This window comes from Ambystoma mexicanum, chromosome 1p, assembly GCF_040938575.1.
Source record: "Ambystoma mexicanum isolate Mex_15411 chromosome 1p, UKY_AmexF1_1, whole genome shotgun sequence".
Classification (NCBI taxonomy): Eukaryota; Metazoa; Chordata; class Amphibia; order Caudata; family Ambystomatidae; genus Ambystoma; species Ambystoma mexicanum.
Window position 1 is genome coordinate 504,975,906 of NC_090921.1, and position 21,128 is coordinate 504,997,033.

At 46.4% G+C, this 21,128-nt stretch overlaps 1 protein-coding gene across 2 annotated transcripts; it reads left to right on the forward strand.

Moving 5' to 3' along the window:
• The first annotated feature begins 12,391 nt into the window (after nucleotides 1–12,391).
• Nucleotides 12,392–20,183, forward strand: LOC138573778 (perilipin-3-like). Of its 2 annotated transcripts, none has more exons than XM_069649362.1 (8): nucleotides 12,392–12,629; nucleotides 15,444–15,554; nucleotides 15,942–16,137; nucleotides 16,728–16,810; nucleotides 17,217–17,514; nucleotides 17,697–17,896; nucleotides 18,199–18,315; nucleotides 19,507–20,183. In XM_069649362.1, the coding sequence occupies exons 2-8, from the start codon at nucleotides 15,489–15,491 to the stop codon at nucleotides 19,867–19,869; spliced, it is 1,323 nt and encodes a 440-aa protein (XP_069505463.1). In that variant the 5' UTR covers nucleotides 12,392–12,629; nucleotides 15,444–15,488; the 3' UTR covers nucleotides 19,870–20,183. The 2 variants fall into 2 exon arrangements, with proteins under 2 accessions (XP_069505463.1, XP_069505464.1); XM_069649363.1 differs by having other exon boundaries at nucleotides 12,490–12,629; nucleotides 17,697–17,833.
• The last annotated feature ends 945 nt before the right edge of the window (nucleotides 20,184–21,128 follow it).

The window sequence follows — 21,128 nt, forward strand, 5'->3', positions numbered from 1 at the left end:
CTGTCTAGTTTTCTATCTGCTGCAGCCAAAACCTTTTCGATTTCGTTTCACCAATGTTTCAAACGCCCTATATGAGGAAAGCTTTGAGACGAGGCTAAAATGTATGGTGAGTCTGATTTGCTGAGAAGCATTTTTCTCAAAAGAGCCATTGCTTTCCATAGTGTTGTACTGTGGAGATCATCCAAGCCCAATTCATGACGGATTGTAATCATCGAGATGTACCTTGGGAGGCACAGCACTTTTCACCAAAAGAGGCCTTGCAGATAGGGCCAAATTTGTTTGTCTAAGTTCCAGCCTGTTTCTGCCCCAAAAGTAATCGTCGGAATTACCTTTCACAGTAAAATGTCAGAATTGGAATTAGAGTAAATTTCCTGTACTCTCTATGTAACTTTGACCCTTGAAGTGCCAATGTGGTCATTTGATGTTTTAGATCTTTGTACATTGGCCATTCACGTATCGAGGTGTTGAACAGTACTCCCAAATATCTAATTGATGTGTCACAGTCAAGTCTTTCGCCAGAAATATGCCATTTGAAATTAGTATTTCTCTTTCCCGATAGTGAACCCATGACAATGATTTTTGTTTTTGTCGTATTTACCGTCAGTTAATTTTGTGCTAGATATTGATTTAGCGTGTTCAGACGTCTTTGAAGGCCAATTGAAGTAGAATCTATAATAACAAGATCGTCTGCGTACGTTGCCCAACTTAATGGCTGCCCGTTGACTTTTGGGGGAAAACATTTCACATCTCCCAAGGCTATTGGGAGTTCAGAAATGAATAATTTAAATAGTTGGGCGGCTAGGGGACATCCTTGCTTTACACCTCAGTAAATTTGACTTAACATCAGGCTATTGGCAATAGCCCTGACAGACCATGCCAAAGAGAAAACTGCATTTTCAACCCCAGCAGTCCTATACCAATTTAAGGTAATGCATTTTGGAATAAAGAATGCACCTGCAACATTCCAAAGGATGGTTCATCAAGTTCTGAATGGGATGGAGGACTTCTGCATGGCATACTTGGATGACATTGCAGTGTTCAGCCCTATTTGGAAAGAACATGTTGACCACTTAGGATATGTTTTTCAGGCTCTTGAGCAGGCCAATCTGACCATAAAGGCAAGTAAATGTCAAATTGGTCAGAGCTAAGTGGTCTACCTTAGACATGAGGTAGGAAGAGGTGAAATAAGGCCATTGTCTGGCAAAGTATAAGCTGTACAAGAATGGGCCACCCCTACTACTCAAACCCAAGTGAGAGCCTTCTTAGGTCTCACTGGTTATTATAGGAACTTCACAGAGAACTATGGGTCCATAGATTCTCCCTTGAATGTAGTCTCCTCTCCCAAATTTCCTAAAAAGGTGAGGTGGAATGAGGAGTGCAACAAGTCATTTGAAGGATTTAAGAAAGCTATTTGTCAAGCTGCAGTCTTAAGAGCTCCTGGCTACAGCCAACCATTCATTGTGCAAACAGATGCTTCCAATACAGGTATAGGTGCAGTTCTGAGTCAGCTGGATGAGAAAGGTAGGGAGCACCCCGTCTGCTTCATCAGCAGAAATCTGAAGGAACCAGAAACAAGGTAGGCAACCATTGAAAGAGAATGTTTTGCTATTGTATGGTCACTGAAGAAGTTTAGACCATACTTGTATGGATCTACTTTTGTGATTCAGACTGATCACCAACCCTTGAGATGGTTAATGCAGATGAGGTGGGAAAATACTAAATTGTTAAGATGGCAATCAGCCTACAGGGGTTTGATTGTACCATTGAACACAGGTCAGGGTGTAATCACCAAAATGCTGATGGTCTCTCCACAATGTTTGACCGAATGGAGTAAGGAGATTCATCCAGGGGTGGATTAAATCCTCCTGTCCCTTAGTGTGGGGGTGACGATTATTAGAGAGAATTCTCATAAATGTGCTATCTCCCTTCACCTTAGAGACCCCCAGCAACGTTGCTGGATTTTGAGGACTTGATTTCTTTACTTAGAAAGAGTGTGAGCCTTTTTTCCCACTCTTTCGTGTATTTTGATGTGTGTTTTATGGAGTTTTAAGATAACTCCATAGGCATCTTTTCATGTGTGTTACACAGCACCCTCAGTGCAGTAACACAGGGATGTCTTTTAAGACTTCCCAAAGGTTTAAATACCTTCTCTGGGAAAACTACTGTTTCCCAGAGAATGTAAGGTTAAATTGACTTTACTAGTCTTTTTAAATTCCTAGACCCAGCACACACTATCTTCCTATAGAGTGCTGGAGGGGTTACCTATTATCCCCTGTGTCTAGAAACTCATGTAGCAGTCAAATGCTACCCATTCCTATCAAAATGGCTGGTGACAGTGGTTTTACAATGAACTACCATGATTTTTCCCGACCGCGAACACCGGTAACTAAAAATCACGGGAGCCATGTTTTTCAAGATGGCGCCTTAAGCCCCTTTGTTTAAACAGGTCCCGGTCTTCTTTTTTTCACCATTTCTCTTTGGAAAGGTCCTTCTAGATTTTGTCTCTGCTCACCAAACCAGATTTGGTCCCTTTGTTTCTATGCCTTTGGCGGGCTTCAGGACTGAAGACCGCCGCTGGCGTCTGAGTGTCTGGGATGGGCAGGAAGTGAGGGAGGCGCCCGAAACTCCCTGTGCTTAGTCTCCTAGGAGACCCAAATGCACTCTGGCGTGATTGGCAGGCTGACTGTCGGCAAGGACAGCCACCCTTCTGGGTGAGTGGCAGCTAGGCTGGAATTAAAGGGAGAACACTGTTTAAAAGGTGAGTCTCTTGGAATGGAAAGCAGAGTCGACGACTGGAACGAAAGAACCGAAGACGAGCTGGAAGAGGACAGCTGCTGCACCTCCTGGACCGTTGGTTTGCCTGGTGAAGCCCTGCTGCAGGTCTGAATTGCCAAGTTCATCCCAACGGAGAAGCCCCTTCAAGGACAACTTCTTCCTTTGAGTTGGTGGGACCAATCAACTCGGAAGCCACCTGGATACCATTCTCGGAGCTTGTTAGGATTAACTAGGGGGAAGGACAACAGCTTGTGTGCTTGACGACACCTACTCGAACCGAAGATCTTCCATTTTGCCAGCTTGTCCATCCCGTGCAGTGCAGGAGTCCCCCGACGTCCTCCCTCTTGTACCCACGACTGAGGCTCAGGAACAGTGAGATCTGCAGGAACTGCCAGGAACCAACGTCTTCAGGTGCATCTTTTCTTCATATTAGGGTACTGTGCCAACCCGATTGAGAGAATTTACCTCTCGTAGTGAAAGTTTGTGAAACTTTCCCAACTTGCAGGCCTAATCAGCTTGTGGCCCAACATATGATTCTTTTTCGTACAAACTACTTCTGAGAACATTGGCAAAGACTACCGTTTACTGCAAGAACTGCTGTTTCCTATCCAAGACACTAGCCCATTAACTTTGGCCTAGGCCTATTCAACTGAATTGAGTCCTCTAGTGAACTGAAACTGTTTGCACTGCCTAAGAAAGTATTTGTGATCTATTCTATTAACTTGTGCCTTTTTACTCCCATTCAAAGTAACTGAAATGTCATTTTGCTCCTATTTCAGGGGAGCCTAATTTACTCAGAAACTTATTCGTTTGGTATTGAAGTATATTTGTGTATAATATTAAGTTGCCTCCTTCTAGTGAATGTTTTCTAAATGACTGTGTAATAAATTACTAAGTGTTTTACCAAGAAACCTTGAGTGTAAGTGTCTACTTGAACCACTGTGATTGTAAGACCTCTGTGTAACATCCTTGTACTGCTCACATTCCCTGTTGAGATAAACCTGGCTGCTCAGCTCGCTACCACAAAACTGTGCAGCACAGACGTATACCAAAGGTTGGTTTTGCTTGCACCTGTAGTCCTGATTGTATGTGGTGGTCCCAGAGGGTACTGCATGCAATTCTGTGTAACACTGGTGTGGGCTTAGACTGGGGGAGAGAACATCAGGGGAGAGGAGAGCAGAAAGTGGTCAGTCCAAGAGAGAGGAGTGGTGAGAGGGTTCAAGGCGGGGGGTGTAGGACTGGCAGAGTGTGTCGGTCCAGAGGGTAGAATGGAAAGAGAGAGAGTGTCGCAGAGGTTGCGTAAGAGCCCCAAGGAGGGATTAGAAGAATCCAGGTGGATGTTGAGGTCTCTGAGGAGAAGTTGTGAGGTAGAGCCAAGGAGAGAAGAGGAGAGGTCTGCCCATTCTGAGAGGAAGAGGGCGACTGGGCCAGGTGGCCTGTAGATGGTAGCCACAGTCAGAGAGAGGCCAGTAGTGATAGGGAGCATGCAGACCAGGCATTCAAAGGAGGAGTAGGCCTGTATAGGAATGACAGAAGCAAGGACCCACAGCAGACAGATCAGAGCAACTCCCCCTCCGCAGTGGTTGGTTCTGGGTTCAGAGAGGATCTTGCAGCCATCAGGGACGAGAGTGTCGAAACATTGTGACTGAGCTGACCATGAATCATGTCTCGGTGAGAGCGAGGAGATCCAGGTCAAGCTCTTTGAGGAGGTGGCAGATGTCAGAGGAGTGTTTGACAACAGAACGAGAGTTGAGAGTAGTGTGGTGGAGCAGGTTGCCACATTTGAAAGAATTCAGTGGTTGGGTACCGGCTTGAGGTATTCCCTGTGGAAGTGGTAAGAGGGGCCATAGAGTGGGCAGAGGTGGTAGAAGGAAGAGGCATAGTAGCCAGAGAGGAGGAGGGTGCCCAAGAGGCGGCGGAAGAAGGGGGTGGCGGAGGAGCGGGAGAGGTGCTAGTAGGAGTAGCAGGAGAAGGAAGGAAGTTGATAAGACATAGGAGACGCCTATCGAAAAGGAGGAGATTGGGCTGGGGGTCCAGACCAAGACAGTGTCATTCATAGTGTAATGTAATGTAATGAGCAAACGATGCGCAGGCACATATACCCGCTGAGCTAACCACACTGCATATCAGGCATAGCCTACTGTATTGGGTAATAGAGCTGACAGCTTATTCGAAGAGCATACTAAATGCTGACAATCTTAGACTATGCTTCCTTATATGGTGGATTAGTAGTGCTTAGGCGCCTATTCCAGTGAGCTACATTCAAATGGAAAAGCACAAAAATGCTCACTAGGGGTTATATCGCAAAACATGTATTCGGTTTTTCCCTGAACCACTCTGTTTTCGCAAGAACTGCTCTGCCATCTATTGTAAACAGGTATGCATATGTACAAGAAAGTACAGTTTGACCCGGGCAGTCCTCATATGAGACATTCCAGAGAGACGCATCCCAGCTACAGCTGGGCTTTCAAATGGGAGGGTGAAGAGTGATTTGGCTCGATACAGCGTTGGATTTTTCCACTAGGAAACATGATTTTGCACCAAAGGTTGATCCCCTTGAGTGACAGGCCCACCTGATAAAAGTTTGAAACCAGGGGGAGCGGTATGAACTCTTCTGCTGGCCTTACACTGTGCATATATGGGGTGCCCAGAATACACAGCATACTCCTTGCAGAGGATCCTAACCTGCCATATCTCACCTGAGCACTGACCAAACACAGGGAGAAATGCCAGTCCAGTGTATTCCAGAGAGGAAGAGAAGCCAGGCGCTAGGCTGAAATGGGTCCTTGATGTGTCGCTTGAGCGTGATTATCTAAAAACATAAGCCTTTGTGCTTTGTGTATTTGTGATGTATTTATATTTTATATTTGTATTTGTTTATTATTTGTATCGCACACCTAACCCTAAGGTAACTGGGCACTGGAAAACCTCAGAATGTTACAGGCATACATATGAAAGATAGCAACAGGCAGGGTGACCAATGGTTACAGAAAGGTCTAGTAGACAATAAATACATATAAGAGCATAGGAAACAGTGCAATGACAACACAGGTACAAATCCTTTGAGGGCCTCTGCAAGGACTGTGGCTTCAGAGGATAGGCTTGTCAGTGAGCCACCGTTTTACTCTGGTTCTGAACGCACAGAAGGAGGGTACCATTCTGATGGTAGGAGGCAGGGAGTTCCAGCATTTAGCTGCTTGAACTGGGAAGCTAGCTCCTCCCGCAGTTTTTAGGTTAAACCTTGGTAATGTGAGGCAACGTGAGTGGATAGATCTGGTAGGTCGGGCAGGTTGCTGTTTAGCGAAGTTGTGTGACAAGTACTTAGGGGCAGGATTTGACAGGCATTTGTGGGCGATTGCCAAAGTGCGTAGTGTTGTTCTATGGCGCACTGGGAGCCAGTTGGATTTTTGTCTGAGACTTGAGATGTGGCTGGATCTAGGAACGTTTAATGCTGCTCTCAAGGAGTTATTTAGTAGGACCTGAAGCCTATTAAGATTCTGTTCAGAAGATCCTAAGAAAAGCGTGTTGCAATAATTGATCTTTGATAGCGATAAGGCTCTGCCTAGCGGAGTGCAACTGGTAGGGCACAAGTATGATTTACAGGCATTGATCAGCTTGTTGGTGTATGCTGTGGATGACGCAATGGAGCTAACTTGTTTCTTCAGGGACAAGGTAGAATCAAGATAAACTCCCAAGGTTTTTATTTCCTTGGCAACTTTGATTTGATTCCGATCAATATTAAAGAACATATACCTCGGGTCGAGCTTGTTAAGGCGTGCATGGGTGCCGACAATCAGAAGCTCTGTCTTTTTGTCATTGAGGCAGAGGCTGGGGGCAGCCATCCAAGCCTGGATTTCCAGGTATATTTTGTTAATTATCTTAGAATCTTCTTCGTAGCAGCCTGTAAGCGTGATGAGAACGTGGGTGTGATCGGCGTAATTCGTGTAGATGACACCCATGTTGTCAAGACAATCGAAGAGGAGCTTTGTGAATATATTGTAAAGCGTTGGTGAGACGCCTGAACCCTGAGGCACCCCACAGTGGATGGGGATCGGGTCAGCTGAGGCTGAAGGTTAGAAAACTCTGGTAGTTCGATTGGATAAGAAGGATTTGATCCAGTTAGATGTGTTAGGGGAGAAGGCAGCTGCTGTGGACAGATGTTCCGTGAGTATCTGGTGATCGACCAAATCAAATGCAGCCGAGAGGTCTAACAACAGTAGGATAGCAAGGTTGCTTTTGTCTTTGGCCTCGTCCATCTGAATTTTCAGGTCTAAGAGGGCTGTCTATGTGCCATGTCTGGGCTGAAACCCAGATTGTAGGAAGCTGAGTAGATTATTGTCCTCCAAATGTTTCAGGTATGCGACTCTATCCAGGATTTTTAAGAGGAAGGGGACGGTTGTGCTGGGCCTGTAGTTCGTTGGTATGTTAGGGTCTAAGTTTTTTTTTTTTAAGAGTGGCATAACCCAAGTCTCCTAAGGTTGTTGGGGACTAGTCTGGCCTTGAATGAAGAATTGATCACGGTGGTGATAAAAGGGGACAATTCTTTGGCAGCCTCCTTGATGATAGAGGCCATGCAGATATCTCCTTGACATCTTGAGGGTTCTAAGCCTCTGATGATGTCTTCCACTTCTTTAGGAGTGACTGGGGAGAATGCAAAAGGCAGGCACTGCAGGACTTGTTGCTCAGGAGAATGTTTAGTAAAGGAGCTAGCCGTGAGGCTGTTCTTTTTAGCTTCTATTTTAATTTGCAGTGAGGCTATTTTGTCAGCTAAGGCTTGTTGGATTTTGGCACACCAGGCCGCATCCTTTGTACAATCCTCTGTAAGTGGGGCTGGGGATTCCAATTCCCTAAGGATACTGAAGTGTTCCTTAGTCCTTGATTTGGCGTTGACGATTCTATTGTTAAAGGTTTCTTTTTTGGTGGTGAGGATGGCAGATTTGTAGGCGGTAGCTGTTGTGGTGAACAGTGCCTTGTTGTGAATGGTCGGCGATTTTCGTCATATGGTTTCAATCTTTCTCTTTTCGTTCCTCAGGATTTTTAGTTCTGGCGTGAACCATTTGTTGAGGTGGGCAATTGGTTTGGCCTTTTTTAGTTTGAGCGGTGCAATGATGTTCAGGGCTGACCCTAAGGTATCGTTATAAAGGTCAACTAGTTTATTTGAGTCTAGGTTCTTATAGTTGGTTGCATTCACGATGTTATCGATTAAAGGCTGTAGTTTAGGCAATGTTATGTTCCGGGCATTCCTAGAGAGAGTTGGGGGCGCAATAATCGGGTTCGGGGGTGTAGTCCTCCTGGAGGAAATGTAATGGTGGTCTGACCAAGCAATAGGTTCATTCTGGAGTATATGTATAACTTACATTCTTTCCATTTGAATAAAATTGCTACTCATGCATGTTATTTTCTCATTGTCGAATAAATGCAAGTATATTATATTCTGGCTTGGATTTTTCCAGAGTGAGATCATCGTGTGTCGCATAAAGTTGGAATTTGCAGCCAAGGGAGGGTGTTATTCTGTGTTTGGGATTGCCCCTGAAACAAGTTCACGCCCTTCACGTTACAGCTAGTTTAAACATAGGAGTGCCGTTCCTTCCTGAGATTCGGGATGAAGTCCTCAAGGATTGGTGGGAGCCTGAAAGGGTGGCAATACTGCACTTGATGGCCAAGCTTTATCCCTTGCATGCAATTGTTTCCGGTGGATCCTATCCTGTTAAGCCTGGACTGTGCTCCACCGTTGCAAGCTATGCAGTCGCAGCAGGTGCTCCTGTCGGATTTGGCATATGATGGGGTTCATGCTGCAGCAGTGACAACGGGAGCTGTGGTATCAGGCCATCGTCACTTGTGGAAGTTTCTGGGGTTCCTGATTAATTAGGACAAATCTTGTTTGGAACCTTATCAGGATCTGCAGTATATAGGGGCCCGTTTCTGGACCGTCCTGGGGTGGGTTTTAATGCCAATGGGCCGGGCAGCCCGCCTGCAGCTTCTCTTGGGGCTTCTGCTGGTCAAGGGCTGGATTATGGCCAGGGAGGTTCTTTGAGTACAGGGTCACATGGTGGTTTGCATCTTTCTAGTTCTGTGGGCACGGCTGTGGCCCCTAGTGTCACACTTGCACCACTCTTGGAGGACGGATTCCCAGATGCACAAAGCACAGATTGACATTCTCCCAGATCTGAGTGTTCAGCTTCGTTGGTGGATGGACTTGGGCAATACGTTACGGGAGTTTCCATTGGATCAACCCTGACTGAACATTGTTACTACCCACATCAGTGGCCTTGAGTGGCAGGCAGTGTCTCAGTCATTCAATTGGAGGGAGCTATTGGCGATCTTCCTGGCACTGAAAACGTTTTCCCGTTCCCGTTCCAACACTGGCTCGGCTGTTCTGGTACGGATGGACAATATGTTGGCATTGGCGTATGTGAATCGACAGGGTCGTACGAAGGGATGTCAACCAGAGTCTCTAGCGTTCCAGTTGGGATTCTGGCCAGAGAGCAAACTGCTCTCATTGCGGTCAGTTCATGTCAGGGGGATGGACAATGTCCTGGCTGAAGGCCTTGAGCAGAATTTTTCCTTCAACCGATTGGATCTTGCACATGTCTGTGTTTCGCAAATCTGTCGGAAGTTCTGGATGCCGGTGCCGGGCCTGTTTGCATCGCCAAGAGTTGTTCAACTGCCTCGGTTTTGCTCCAGTGTCCCGTCTCCAGAGGTTTGGGGAGTGGATGCCTTGATGCAAGGCTGGCCACAGGGACTTCTTTATGCATTTCCTCTGATTCCACTGCTTCCCAGGGTGCTGCTTAAGATTAGGCATCAGGGTCGGAGGTGGTTCTTGTGGTGCCGGTATGGCTAAGGAACTCCTGTTACATTCTTCTGCTCGATCCGGCTGTGACACCGGAATGATTCCTGCCCTTGTTCCTGTGCACGCTCTGGATCTGGCTGGTTCCTTCTGGCTGTCGGATTCCGAATCAAGAGGCAAACATTGTGCAGACAGGGCTTGACTCTGCAGTTGGCAATGGCAATTCAGAAGTCCAGCCGTCCCTCGACTCTGAAGGTTTACGAGGCGCACTGGAAGAACTTTGCATGGTGGTGCGCTAGGAAGTCAGTGCAATCTCTGTATTGCTCTGTGCCCATGATTTTGAAGTTTCTGAAAGATGGCTGCATACATGCCAACATTCCACGGCACCTGGGAGGGACATTTCGTCCGCGTAATCGGGAGACATAAAGTTTCCCATTGGAATGAATTGGGGCTGGAATTATTATAGGTGGGAGAACGTGAAAAATAGCAACATTTTAAACAGAAAAATCAGGAATCTCCCGCCTAAATCTGGAGGGTTGGCATGTATGTGGCTGGGACATGGGTCTGGCTGTATCATCTCTTAGCACCCAGTAGGCGGCCATCCAGGCATTTCTTTCAGGCAGCTCTGAGTTCTCAGTTCCGGGTGTAAACCCATGGTGTGTGCTGGTGTTCCTCCTTGGGACCTTCCGTTGGTTTTGTGAGCTTTGCAGAACTCTCTATTTGACACAGTGGAGGCCAATGATATAAGGTTTCTCACATGGACAACAGTGTTTTTGGTGGCCATTACCTTGGCAAGGAGCCTGGGTGAAATTGGAGCATTGTTGTGCACGGCTCTGTTTCTGAGGTTTCTCTTGCATTCCCTGGTTATCAGGTGTAACCCGGGTTCCTTCCTAAAGTCATTTCTAAGTTCCAGTTAAGGATATTGTGCTTCGGTCCTTCATTCCCAGTCCCACCTCTCCTGAGGAGGAGAAGTGGCATAATTAAGACATTACGAGGTCTGTCTTGGCCTACTTGGACAAAACGCTGTCCTTTCGACAGTCAAACAGTCTGTTTGCGACATTGGGCTTTGAAGCCTGACCTGAAGGCATTGATGCCTACGATTAGCCGTTGGATCGGGCAGGCTATTGCTTAAGCCTATACTGGGGCACAGGTGTCCTTGCCGGCTTCTGTTCAGCGTTGCTCTACTGGGGCATGGCTGTATCCTGGACGAAGGCACAGGAGTGCCGATTCAGGACATCTGCAGGGCGGCAACCTGGGCCGACCTGAATATGTTCACCAGAATTTGCACATGCTTGGGTCTTCCCTCTTTGAGAAGGGGGTGTTGAGTGCTGGTACTGCTAATCAAGGCAAATTTCTTGTGGTATTTGGGAATATGGTTGGTGATGAGATGTTGCAACTAGATTATTATTTACTGAGTGAGGAACTTCTTGAGTGGGGATCTCATAAGGTGTACTCTCGCGACATATGGGACTCCCGACGCTTGAGGCATGAGCAAGAGAATTTTGTAGGTGGGATTTAACCCTGGAACTACTGTGATACACTTCAACTAAGAACTAATTCTCGGAAATAAGGAAAGGGAGATTCGCATTACATTCAATAAGGCCTGGATTTGAAAAAGGCGCCAATGAAACGCCGAAACACGTGTCATCCATATGGGCAGAACATATATCAAATAAATTAAGAAAATATACTTGAAGAAACTTGACTACGTACTTTTATTCATTTACATCAGAAATTTGGCGCAAAGAGGTGTAGGCACAAACAAACTACTGCTTAGATTATTATTTATTTGCATTTTTTTAAAGCGCTCACTCAGCCCGGGGGCATCGAGGTGCTGTTACAGGAATATGTTTCTTAGTAGCACACGCTTAATACCCAGAGGGTTCTAAGCGCGGACCCGGGGATCGAACCTGTGTTTAACAAATATGGAGATTTAATGCAAAGCAGACAGGAACACTCATTGGTGTTATTTGTCCCCTTTCCCACTCTCATAGAGGTATTTTGAAAGAGTGCAATAGTAGTGTACCAGACTGTCCATCTTGCAACGATAACCTTCTATCAGAAAAGAACTCATATGGTTAGTCTAGTATTGGCCCTTGCAAAATGCAACTGAGGTGGTACAAACAGAACACATGTAACACCGCGCCAGGGACCCTCAGACTGGTGGCTGGTCACACTGCAGTGTGCCAGAACAGACAGCTTAAAACTGCATTCAGGCAAGGTCTTCCCTAAGAGTGGGTGACAGAAGAACCATTAACTCGGCCAGCAACAGCTGTGTTTTCACGTTAGATTTCTTCTGGAAAGTACTTGAATTATAATGTAATGAAACCAGCTTCATTTATATAACAATGATGTATTGATATTGAGATGGGGTTTTGTTCCGCGACACAGAAGTGTCGTTTGGGAGTGACACCAGTCGGGGTGGGGGTCGATAGAGGGGGCAGAGAAGGGGTGCCTTCTAGTGTTTCGCCCTGGGTTCAAATTTGGCTAGAAACTGCCCTGCTCACAAGTACTGTGACGAGGAAGAATGAGACTAGGGGTAATAAAGATTACCGGTAAGTAACCGGGTCATTATCCATCCCATGCAGGTGCTCAGACATTAATCCAGTCAAGGTTAGAATTGTGCGTCCTGGGACTTGTAGTTCTGATTTTAAAGTGGGATAACCCAGTACTACAAGTCCCATTTCTCGCTCAACGACTCCCTGCAGTGGACTACTGAGACAGATCATCACTCAACTCTAGAGGACGAGGCAGCTCTGAGATCTGCTGCTTTTGTCTAGTGGGAGGAAGATTTTGTTCTTAAAAGCTGGGGAGACAGTTCTGAACTGCATATGCGCTTGCTTCAATAACGCCACCGCTCACTCGCTCGGCTCGTCTACGCCTAACATGGCTGCCTGACGCCGAGCGGCCATCCCCATCTTGGCGCTGTCTAGTTTTTAGGTGGTCAGTCGGTCATCTGAAGTAAAGGAAGTATGAAAAGGGAGTGCCGCTCAGTGGTGACGTCACGGCGTACATTTAAAGAGTGTGGCAACACTTGTAGAATCAGAGTGGAGTTTGTCCTGAGCAGGTGAGTGGACGGGTGATAGAAGCAGGTGGCTACTCGGCTGCCCTGTATGGGCTGTATTGAGTCCATTGATTAGCGTGTACTTTTCTTGGTTTCTTATTAGGTCCCTGTGCTGTCATGTTTTGAGCTATTGCATGTTGGTTGCCTCTTTCTAGCTCGGTGGATTTGTATTAGCTACCTCTAGCTTCTGTACTGTCACAAGCCGGTTAATGTTGCTTTTTGATGCCGCCTTCTTTCAAACCCGAGGGCTTGAAACTGCCTGGTTCTTAATCGTCTGCGAGTTCGTCTTTTTGCTGACGACCTCTAGTCCCATCTCCCTCGCTACCCCAAAATGAACTGCTGTTTCCTTTCTGTAAAGGGCATTTTCCCGCTGATCTCATTATCTAGCGAGTTTTCAGTAGTGCGTGGAGTGAACTGACCTATTAATGAATGTGCAGGAGTAGCAGCAGCGCACACTCGAGCGTCACACCAGTGAAGTGGGATTGGTCGTCAATTGCCATGGCCCGAGGCAGTTTGCCACTTGGGAGTGAGTGCGTGTTCTTCATTTGACTCATTGCATATCCAGTGACAACATAAGCGCAATTATTGCAACTTCTGCCCAGCCTTACGGGATGGGAGATGCATAGTAGTTCTACCGGTAATAGTCAGCATCATCTTTCATTTTGCTGATCTAGTAAACGCTTTTTTAACTCCAGTCATACCTCTCCACTCGCACGCTTTTGGTGGTTGTCACCCGCCCTGAAAGCTGCGTTCACCCTCATTCTATACCGTTCTATATAAATGAATTGGCTTTCACCCACTGTGGGGTGTCAAACACTGAGCCATGTAAAGTCTGTGTGTACTTTTGACGGCCTGTTTCTCAAAAACATGGATTCCTTGTTTTCTCCCCTCCATTACTGACTCTAATATCTGAATGGGTTCACTTCCTTTCGTAATTTTCACTTTCATGACTGCTCTCATTTAAATGTAAGCTTCAGATAGTCTGGCAGGTTGTTGTATTCGGGAGCGTTAGAAAGAGGAGTTGGGGTCGATTATGCTCGTCCTTTTTGCATAGACTTGCGAAATAGCCTGGCACTTAAGGGGTTAAGCGGTGGGCCTGTTAGCACAGTTATGCAATCGAACTTTCATAAAAGGCGGCCCTCCGAACCTGGCACTTTTTAGATTTCTTTGTTTTACTGCATGAATAAAAAAACGGCTAATTGACTGGAATGTAGCATCAGGTTTTTATAAAGTTTCGCTTATCTTTCTAATTGCATTGGTACATCAACAGGGGAGTGTATTCTTCATTGCAAGAGTGTGGGGGAGGTGAGCGACGAAAACGGTCCTACTAATTTTCCATCAAATGTAGCGCGCGCAATTCCATATGGTCTCTCTAGTGCCTCCCCCATCTACTTTTTTGTTTTTTAACGTTAGTGACGTATGGCATTTTAACACCACAAAAACGAACTGTAAATCGTTACAGATGCAGAGAGTTCTTCTATTAGACCTCTGCCCAGCCGCTCTGAGGCAAAATGCATACAAACCACCTAATTTGCATACGGATTGCACCAACAAAACTTCACAGAAAAGGACTACACAAAGAGCATCCTCAGTTTGATACTTGGAGGCACCATGGAAGTGGCTTTAGAATAAGTTGCCATAAGTAAGCCAAGTGGCAAATAACCTGTGGTGCATTGCACTATTGTTGTGTGTATGTATATATATATATATATATATATGAGAGAGCGCAACATGGAGCCTTTATTTGTTTTTAAATAACCGCATGATATATTAACAAACTCTGAAGTGAATCTCTCACAGAGCTGCAGATAAGACGTCGATTAAGATTAAATGATTTTCCAAGGACCACACACTTTGTCCACAATGTAAGCAACTGACCATACTTTAATATGCTTAGTTACTATCGATTTGTATAAAGGTTTCCCTTTGCATTTTATGTGCTCAAATACTTTATAGCAATGCCTTGTAAGCATAGCACATTATCCTTTCATAATTTACTATACACTATATGTTGAGCAACAAGTGTTTGTTCTCCCCATCCTGCATGCAAAGTCACAATAACATCATGCAGATTAATGTAAGTTTAACAAATCCTCTTCCGGTAAAGCCGGGCATTATTTCGTAAAGCCTGCAGCATTATGCACCCTTCTCGCTGCTCAACACTCCCTCCCATGCACATTTCTAAAGAGCCAAATGTTCTTCCTAATAGTCCCAACCCCCCCCCCCCCCCCATCAGTCCATCAGTGACTTAATGCTCTGCTGCTTGGCATACCTCCTTGGGACATTGTCCTGCTGCCCGGACAATTACGTGCGGAGCAGGAATTGCTGAGGAAACAAGCGGGACACCTTTCCTGTTTGGCTCCCTCATTGAGGTGCTCAATGGGAGAGGTGTCCCAAATTCCTGGTCAAGCTCTCAAAAGAGGGGTGTTGGCCCCCCACCCCCGCTCGGTATGCCACTGTACATCACTATCCTGCTATGGGCCTGACTTTTAAAGGTTGCCTCATAGTCAGACGGTCCTTGCGAAAGGGGGGCCAAGGTCTCTAAGCTTTAAGCCACATGACTGCTGCCCTTGCCTCGGAGGCAGTGGTTGTTGCAATCTGGGCAGTCCCAGTTGATGCCTAGAGCCTGTCTGGGATGTGCAACTCTGGCAGCGTCACAGGATTCGGCAATACTGGGGAGGGCAGAAGTTGAATGTGTTCATCACTGGCCTCGGATGACGGGAAGGGGCGAGAGTTGACCTGATCAGGCGAAGTGAGGCCTTATCGAGACTAATTGGACGTGCTGGCACTGTACTTTAGTCCTCTCTTCTTTTATAGCAGATCAAAGGCACCGATAAGTCGCTACCTGGTACTGCTGTCACCATGTCCACGAATGAGAACGTGAGCCCTGCCCCACCGCAGGAAGGCGCACCCGCGGAGGAGCAGCAGGTAAAACCTGGGGGGAAAAGGGGGCGGTGGGTTGTATTGGCATGGTCTCCAGCGCTCTCAGAAACTTGGGGCAGATCGTTTATGGTTATCACCTCTTGGTGGGGGGGGGGTTCTTGTACTGACTGCGCCTAGAATTTACTTTCTGTTTTAGTAGCAAGTGTTTTAAACTTGCAAGATTGTCAGTGGCAAAGGACAATGATCTTGTTGGGACGGGGACGGTCCTAGCGGACGAGTGTGCAATTACACCTTCTACCACCGCCAGTGGTAATTTGCACTGTGGTACACGGGAGTATGTAGCAACCAAGCTGGCATTCTATTTGCTAATGTTTCTCTCCTCGCACCCATTATTAAAACAATGTTTTACACCCACTTTGTTTATATTTTTAGAGCGTGATGTCACGAATGGTCAACCTTCCCCTGGTGAACTCTGCCTACGATATGGTTTCTAATGCCTACACTGCCACCAAAGAGAACCACCCATACATCAAAACAGTCTGTGAAATGGCAGAGCAGGGGGCCAAGACTATCTCTGCCGTGGCCTACACCAGTGCACAGCCAATTCTCAACAAACTGGAGCCACAGAGTAAGATGCTGCGTACAACGCGCTGAACGAATCGAGGCACATTGCACAACCTAATGCTTTCAGTCTAGCATGGCGAGCAGTTACAAACTGACCCCCTTTGTACTTGCTGCCCCTTAGCTCGTGTCCTTCCACTGACGTTTCTTGGCAGCACATGCTGCAGCTGCCTTTGTAACTGGTTACACCCCCAGAACCTACAGTCTGACCTTCACAAATGCAGGCAGTCGGCCAAATTAATGTCTTCGGCCTTTGTCCTAGATATATGGCAAGGACATCGTAGCTGGCTCTGCCGACTCCAGTTAACAGCAGGGAACTGGAGTATTAATCATGGGGCCAGCCTGGTTTTTTTCCCCCCATGACTGGCATGCTGGCTGCTGTGCTTCTGCACCAGTATAACCTAGCCCCCCCCCCCCCTCCACCTTCACATTATACAACCGAACGTGGCCACCTGTTAGATTGCTGCACTCTGTCCCAACGTGGGGCATATTTAAAGGACCAGCGACACGAGCCTTGCACAGTAAACCTGATAACGCAGCCTTTCTGACTATGATTTACTCTCGGATTGTGTTCAGACATCTTATTTTGTTTTCTAGTTGCCACTGCAAATGAATATGCTTGTAAAGGTTTGGACCGGCTGGAAGAGAAGCTCCCAATTCTGCAGCAGCCCACTGAGAAGGTAAATCTTGTACTGGAGAAGAGTCTGGTGTTGGCTTGACTGCCACTTATCCCATTCACTATGCTCGCCCAGATAGTTACTCCATGCTAGCCAGCCTACACTCTAGAAGGCATCGAGCAGGAACGGAGCTGGTTTTCATCTTTCTAGGGCAACCTCCCTTGGCGCATGCAGCATCTCTTCTGGAGGGATGAGGGTTGGGGTCACCAAGTTAGTGGTCAGACTAACAATGGCAATTCATTGTACTACTTGCGACAGTACATATTCTCTTCAGGGGCAGTGGTTAGCATTTCAAATGGTTAGGGCATTTGCCTAATTCACGGGGCGAGGGGTGGGGGGGGGGATAAATTGCTGGTGTGGTGGCTGCACCAATTAACCTGGCGTTTAAACATTATTATTTTTTTTTTAGGTGGTGGCTGATACAAAAGAGCTGGTGTCCTCTAAGGTGACGGGTGCCAAGGATGTGGTGTCTAGCACAGTGACTGGTGCCAAAGATGCAGTGACCACAAGGGTTACTGGTGTAGTTGATGCAGCGAAGGGTGCAGTGCAAGGAAGTGTAGACATGACCAAAGCAGTTGTGACCAGTAGTGTGAACACTGTTATGGCCTCCAGAGTTGGGCAGCTGGTGTCCAGTGGAGTGGACACTGTGCTGGGGAAATCGGAGGAGCTTGTTGACCATTACCTTCCCATGACAGATGAAGAACTGGGTGAGCATGCATTGGGGTTAACAATTTGTGGGTAGTTGCTATGGGCTTGGTGCAGCCAATGGTTAATTGTGGGCGTTGACCTTTACTACCTTGGGGAAAGGGAGAATGTAGACATGGGTTGAGGGTGACTCCAGGTGAATGGATATTGGTGTCCTAGAAATGAAATTTATTCCTCCCTTCAGCTCAGCTGGCAGCTTCTGTGGAGGGCTTCGAGGTGGCTACTCTGCAACAGCAGAAGGAGCAGCAGAGCTACTTTGTGCGCCTCGGCTCCCTGTCAACCAAACTACGCCATCGTGCATACCAGCACTCACTGGGCAAGGTGAGGAATGCCAGACAGAATACCCAGGAAGCCCTCTCCCAGCTGCAACAAACCGTGGACCTGGTAGGCACACCAACTCTCCCTTTGCACGTCCGATGATTGCTATTCCATGGCTGTTGCTGGAGCCAGGTTTACTTTCCTCTGCTTCCGGTCATACCTAGTGACTTGCAGCAGAAGTGCACACTCTGCATGCATGTACTGTAAGGCCATCTGTTCCATTGTCTTGCACTACATGATAACCTACACTTGCCCAAAGCTGCTTTGCTTTTTTTTAGTCTGGCTTCGACCTCTAATCAATGACCTCCAAATAAGCTCTAGTTGGTACACCGATCGCATCAGTAAGAACTGATAATTCATCTTTGCAGATTGATCTTGCTAAGCAGAGTGTGCAAGGAGGCCAAGAGAAGCTGCAGCAACTATGGGTGGATTGGAGTCAAAGGCAACCTGGAAGCTGTGAGAACAATTCATCTGACCAACCAGAGGTGTGTTTTTTGAGGGGGTGTGGGGGAACGTTGTTCCTACTTTGCTGTTCATTTCAGTTTCTTGTTCATTCATTTCTGCTATCAGCCTGGTGATTAATGTTCCAAAAAGCAGTCCTTTCAGCATGGGTGGGGATGAACAGTAAAACGTCACTTTCAGCACTATGCTGTGAACACTAACGGTGCACTGGGTACACAACTTGTCCTTAGAGGTTTCATTTCAAACTATGAAATGGTGTCAGTAGTTGGAGCATTGGTTTCAGCGGTGGGGCTATTCCCCTATGGAGGGGGGGGGTCTAAATGACTGCACTGTCTCCCTGAGATTGAATGATCTCCTTGTGTTCTTTTTCCACCGCTGCTAGACTATGGACCAGCATGTCTGAATGGTGACATGAGCTGCGCATGATTACTTCAGATGTTAGAGACTAAGTGAGCTGTGCAACAGCACTGGATTGCCCCAACTACCCCTGTGGCATTTGCCCTCACTGTGCTTCCTCTCCTTGTTCCACATACATGTCAATTGATACCCGACATCTGAGAAACTAAGCTTACCTGACTTACCCTCTTAAGTTACCTCATCTGCCTTCATGCTAACCTTCCATCCCCTCATCTAGCCTGCCTCTGCCCCTCACTTTGTCTGCCTCAACTCTAGCACTTACCCATACCTGAGGTATGGGTTTCCACCTACCTGCACGGTCTAATTTTGTTTGCCCTCAACATTTTGCCCCAGTGACCAATTTACTCTAGTAGAATTTCACAATTTGTAGTGCACTGCTTCTCATCGCATCTGAAATCTCATCTGTTGTACATTCTTTTGTGATCCCGATCATTAATCTTCCCTAAATATGAATACTTTGCTCCATAACAGCAGGGATGGTTGGTTTGCGGATTTCATATGGGAGAGCTCCCCAGATTCACATTTATTTTATAACTTGAGGGTGCTCTTGCTCCTAATGTAGGGTGTTCAGAGAAGTGTTGGGGGGGTGGGGGGGTTCTTTACCTTGGTTGAGGTGCTGGAGGTTTGCAGACTCTATAGATGACTTGCAAAAAATAGTGACTACAGTAAATGTAGGTGAATGTAATCACCAAGTGTGCTCTAAGCAGACTTGAGGTAAGCTTCCAGCGTGGAAAAAGGGCTGCCATTTTGTACACTTTTCATATAGCTGATTTTGATACTGTACTGTTTCCTTGTAGCAAATTGAATACCGTGCCCTTGTGATGACTCGCACCCTCACCCAGCAACTTCAGACTAGATGCCTAGCACTTGTGTCCGGTATGCAAGGCCTGCCCGCCAACATGCAAGAGCGTGTCCAGCAGCTGCGACAGAATGCAGAGGAGCTGCAGACTTCTTTCTCAGCAGCCCGTTCCTTCCAGGACCTTTCCAATGGAGTCTTGTCCCGGAGCCGTGATACTATGGCAAAGGCCCGGCAACAGATTGATGACCTGGTTGATTATGTTGTTGTGAACACTCCCCTGACCTGGCTAGTTGGACCCTTTGCTCCACAATTGGTAGAGCGCCCAGAAACTCCAGAAATGGAGATGCAGACCACTCAGTAATCTTTTCCTGTGAGATGGCTTGTGTAGCTATTTTTTACCCCAGTAGACTGGGGTAAAAGCTTGTAACTCGAGTTAAATGTTGCCGCCCATTTGCACTTGCTCTATTGTCTATTTTGCTGTCTGGAGCAGGCGTTCTGTGCCTTGTCATTTGGCATGTATTTGCACTACGGTATGAGTCAATTGTGTGATTAATGCCATCGCTCAATTCAATGTTCACCCCGTTTTGTCGGTGTTCTGAACTTTATAAACTTTACAGTTTTGTATTGTGGATATTCACTTTGCACTAAGAATAAATCTTGTAGCGCTTAATCTGACATGGTGGTGCCAGGAAACCTACTTATTGCAAAGGGATGCAAGTGTTGCTTCACCTTGTTCAGGTGAGGGTCTGCATGTTTTAAGACTGGAATGGTTCAGGGATGCTCGAAGGATTGAGACCAGGATGTTGATAGTTATTGGCTTGGTGTTTGAAGGGACGCATTTTTTCTCAATACTGTAACTATCTTGCTTTAGTCCAATGGAGAGGATGATCACATACCAAGTGCTTGATGCATTTTGAAATGTATCTGTTTACTTTTGATCATACAAATGCAATTTTGTTGGATTCTTTATACGTGTCTAGATCCTTGACCATGAGGAGGATGACAAATGCATGTTACTAACACGGCAGCATAAGGGTATTTACGCAGTCAAGGCTCAATATGAAGCATTGGGGAATAGTGGGGCCTGAGGAAGACAGTTTAAACTACCCACGGCTGAGTTTAAAACTATAGAACTGTCTTTAAATCCTTTGGAAAAGGGAACCATGTCAGTTGACCTGGCTTTAATCAATCCAGAACTTGGAGTAACTTTTGGATTTATGATGGCCACAATTTGTTTGCAGTACAACTTAGTAGCAGATGGCACTAAACACTTTTTGTATGATTAAAAGAAAAAAAAATCTGACGGACGTCCTTCGTTTGACTAAAGCAATTAAGAGTGATTTTTATGGTATGTTACACACCCAAACCCGGAGGTATCATTGCATCAGTTATACGAAATGCTTATCTGAAGTTCAAAAACATAATACAGGAGTGAATTTACAGCCAAGGTAGTGCTTGCAGAGGTACAGAGTATTTACAAAAGCATTGGGCAGCTTTTTAGCTAATCGTGGCTGTTTCTTAAAGGGTTGGTGAGGGGGCTGTGCATGGGAAGGGAGTTCAGATCTTTAGCACGGCTACAGGGAAGCTGGCTGCCCAGCCCATCTTGGGACACATAGGTGA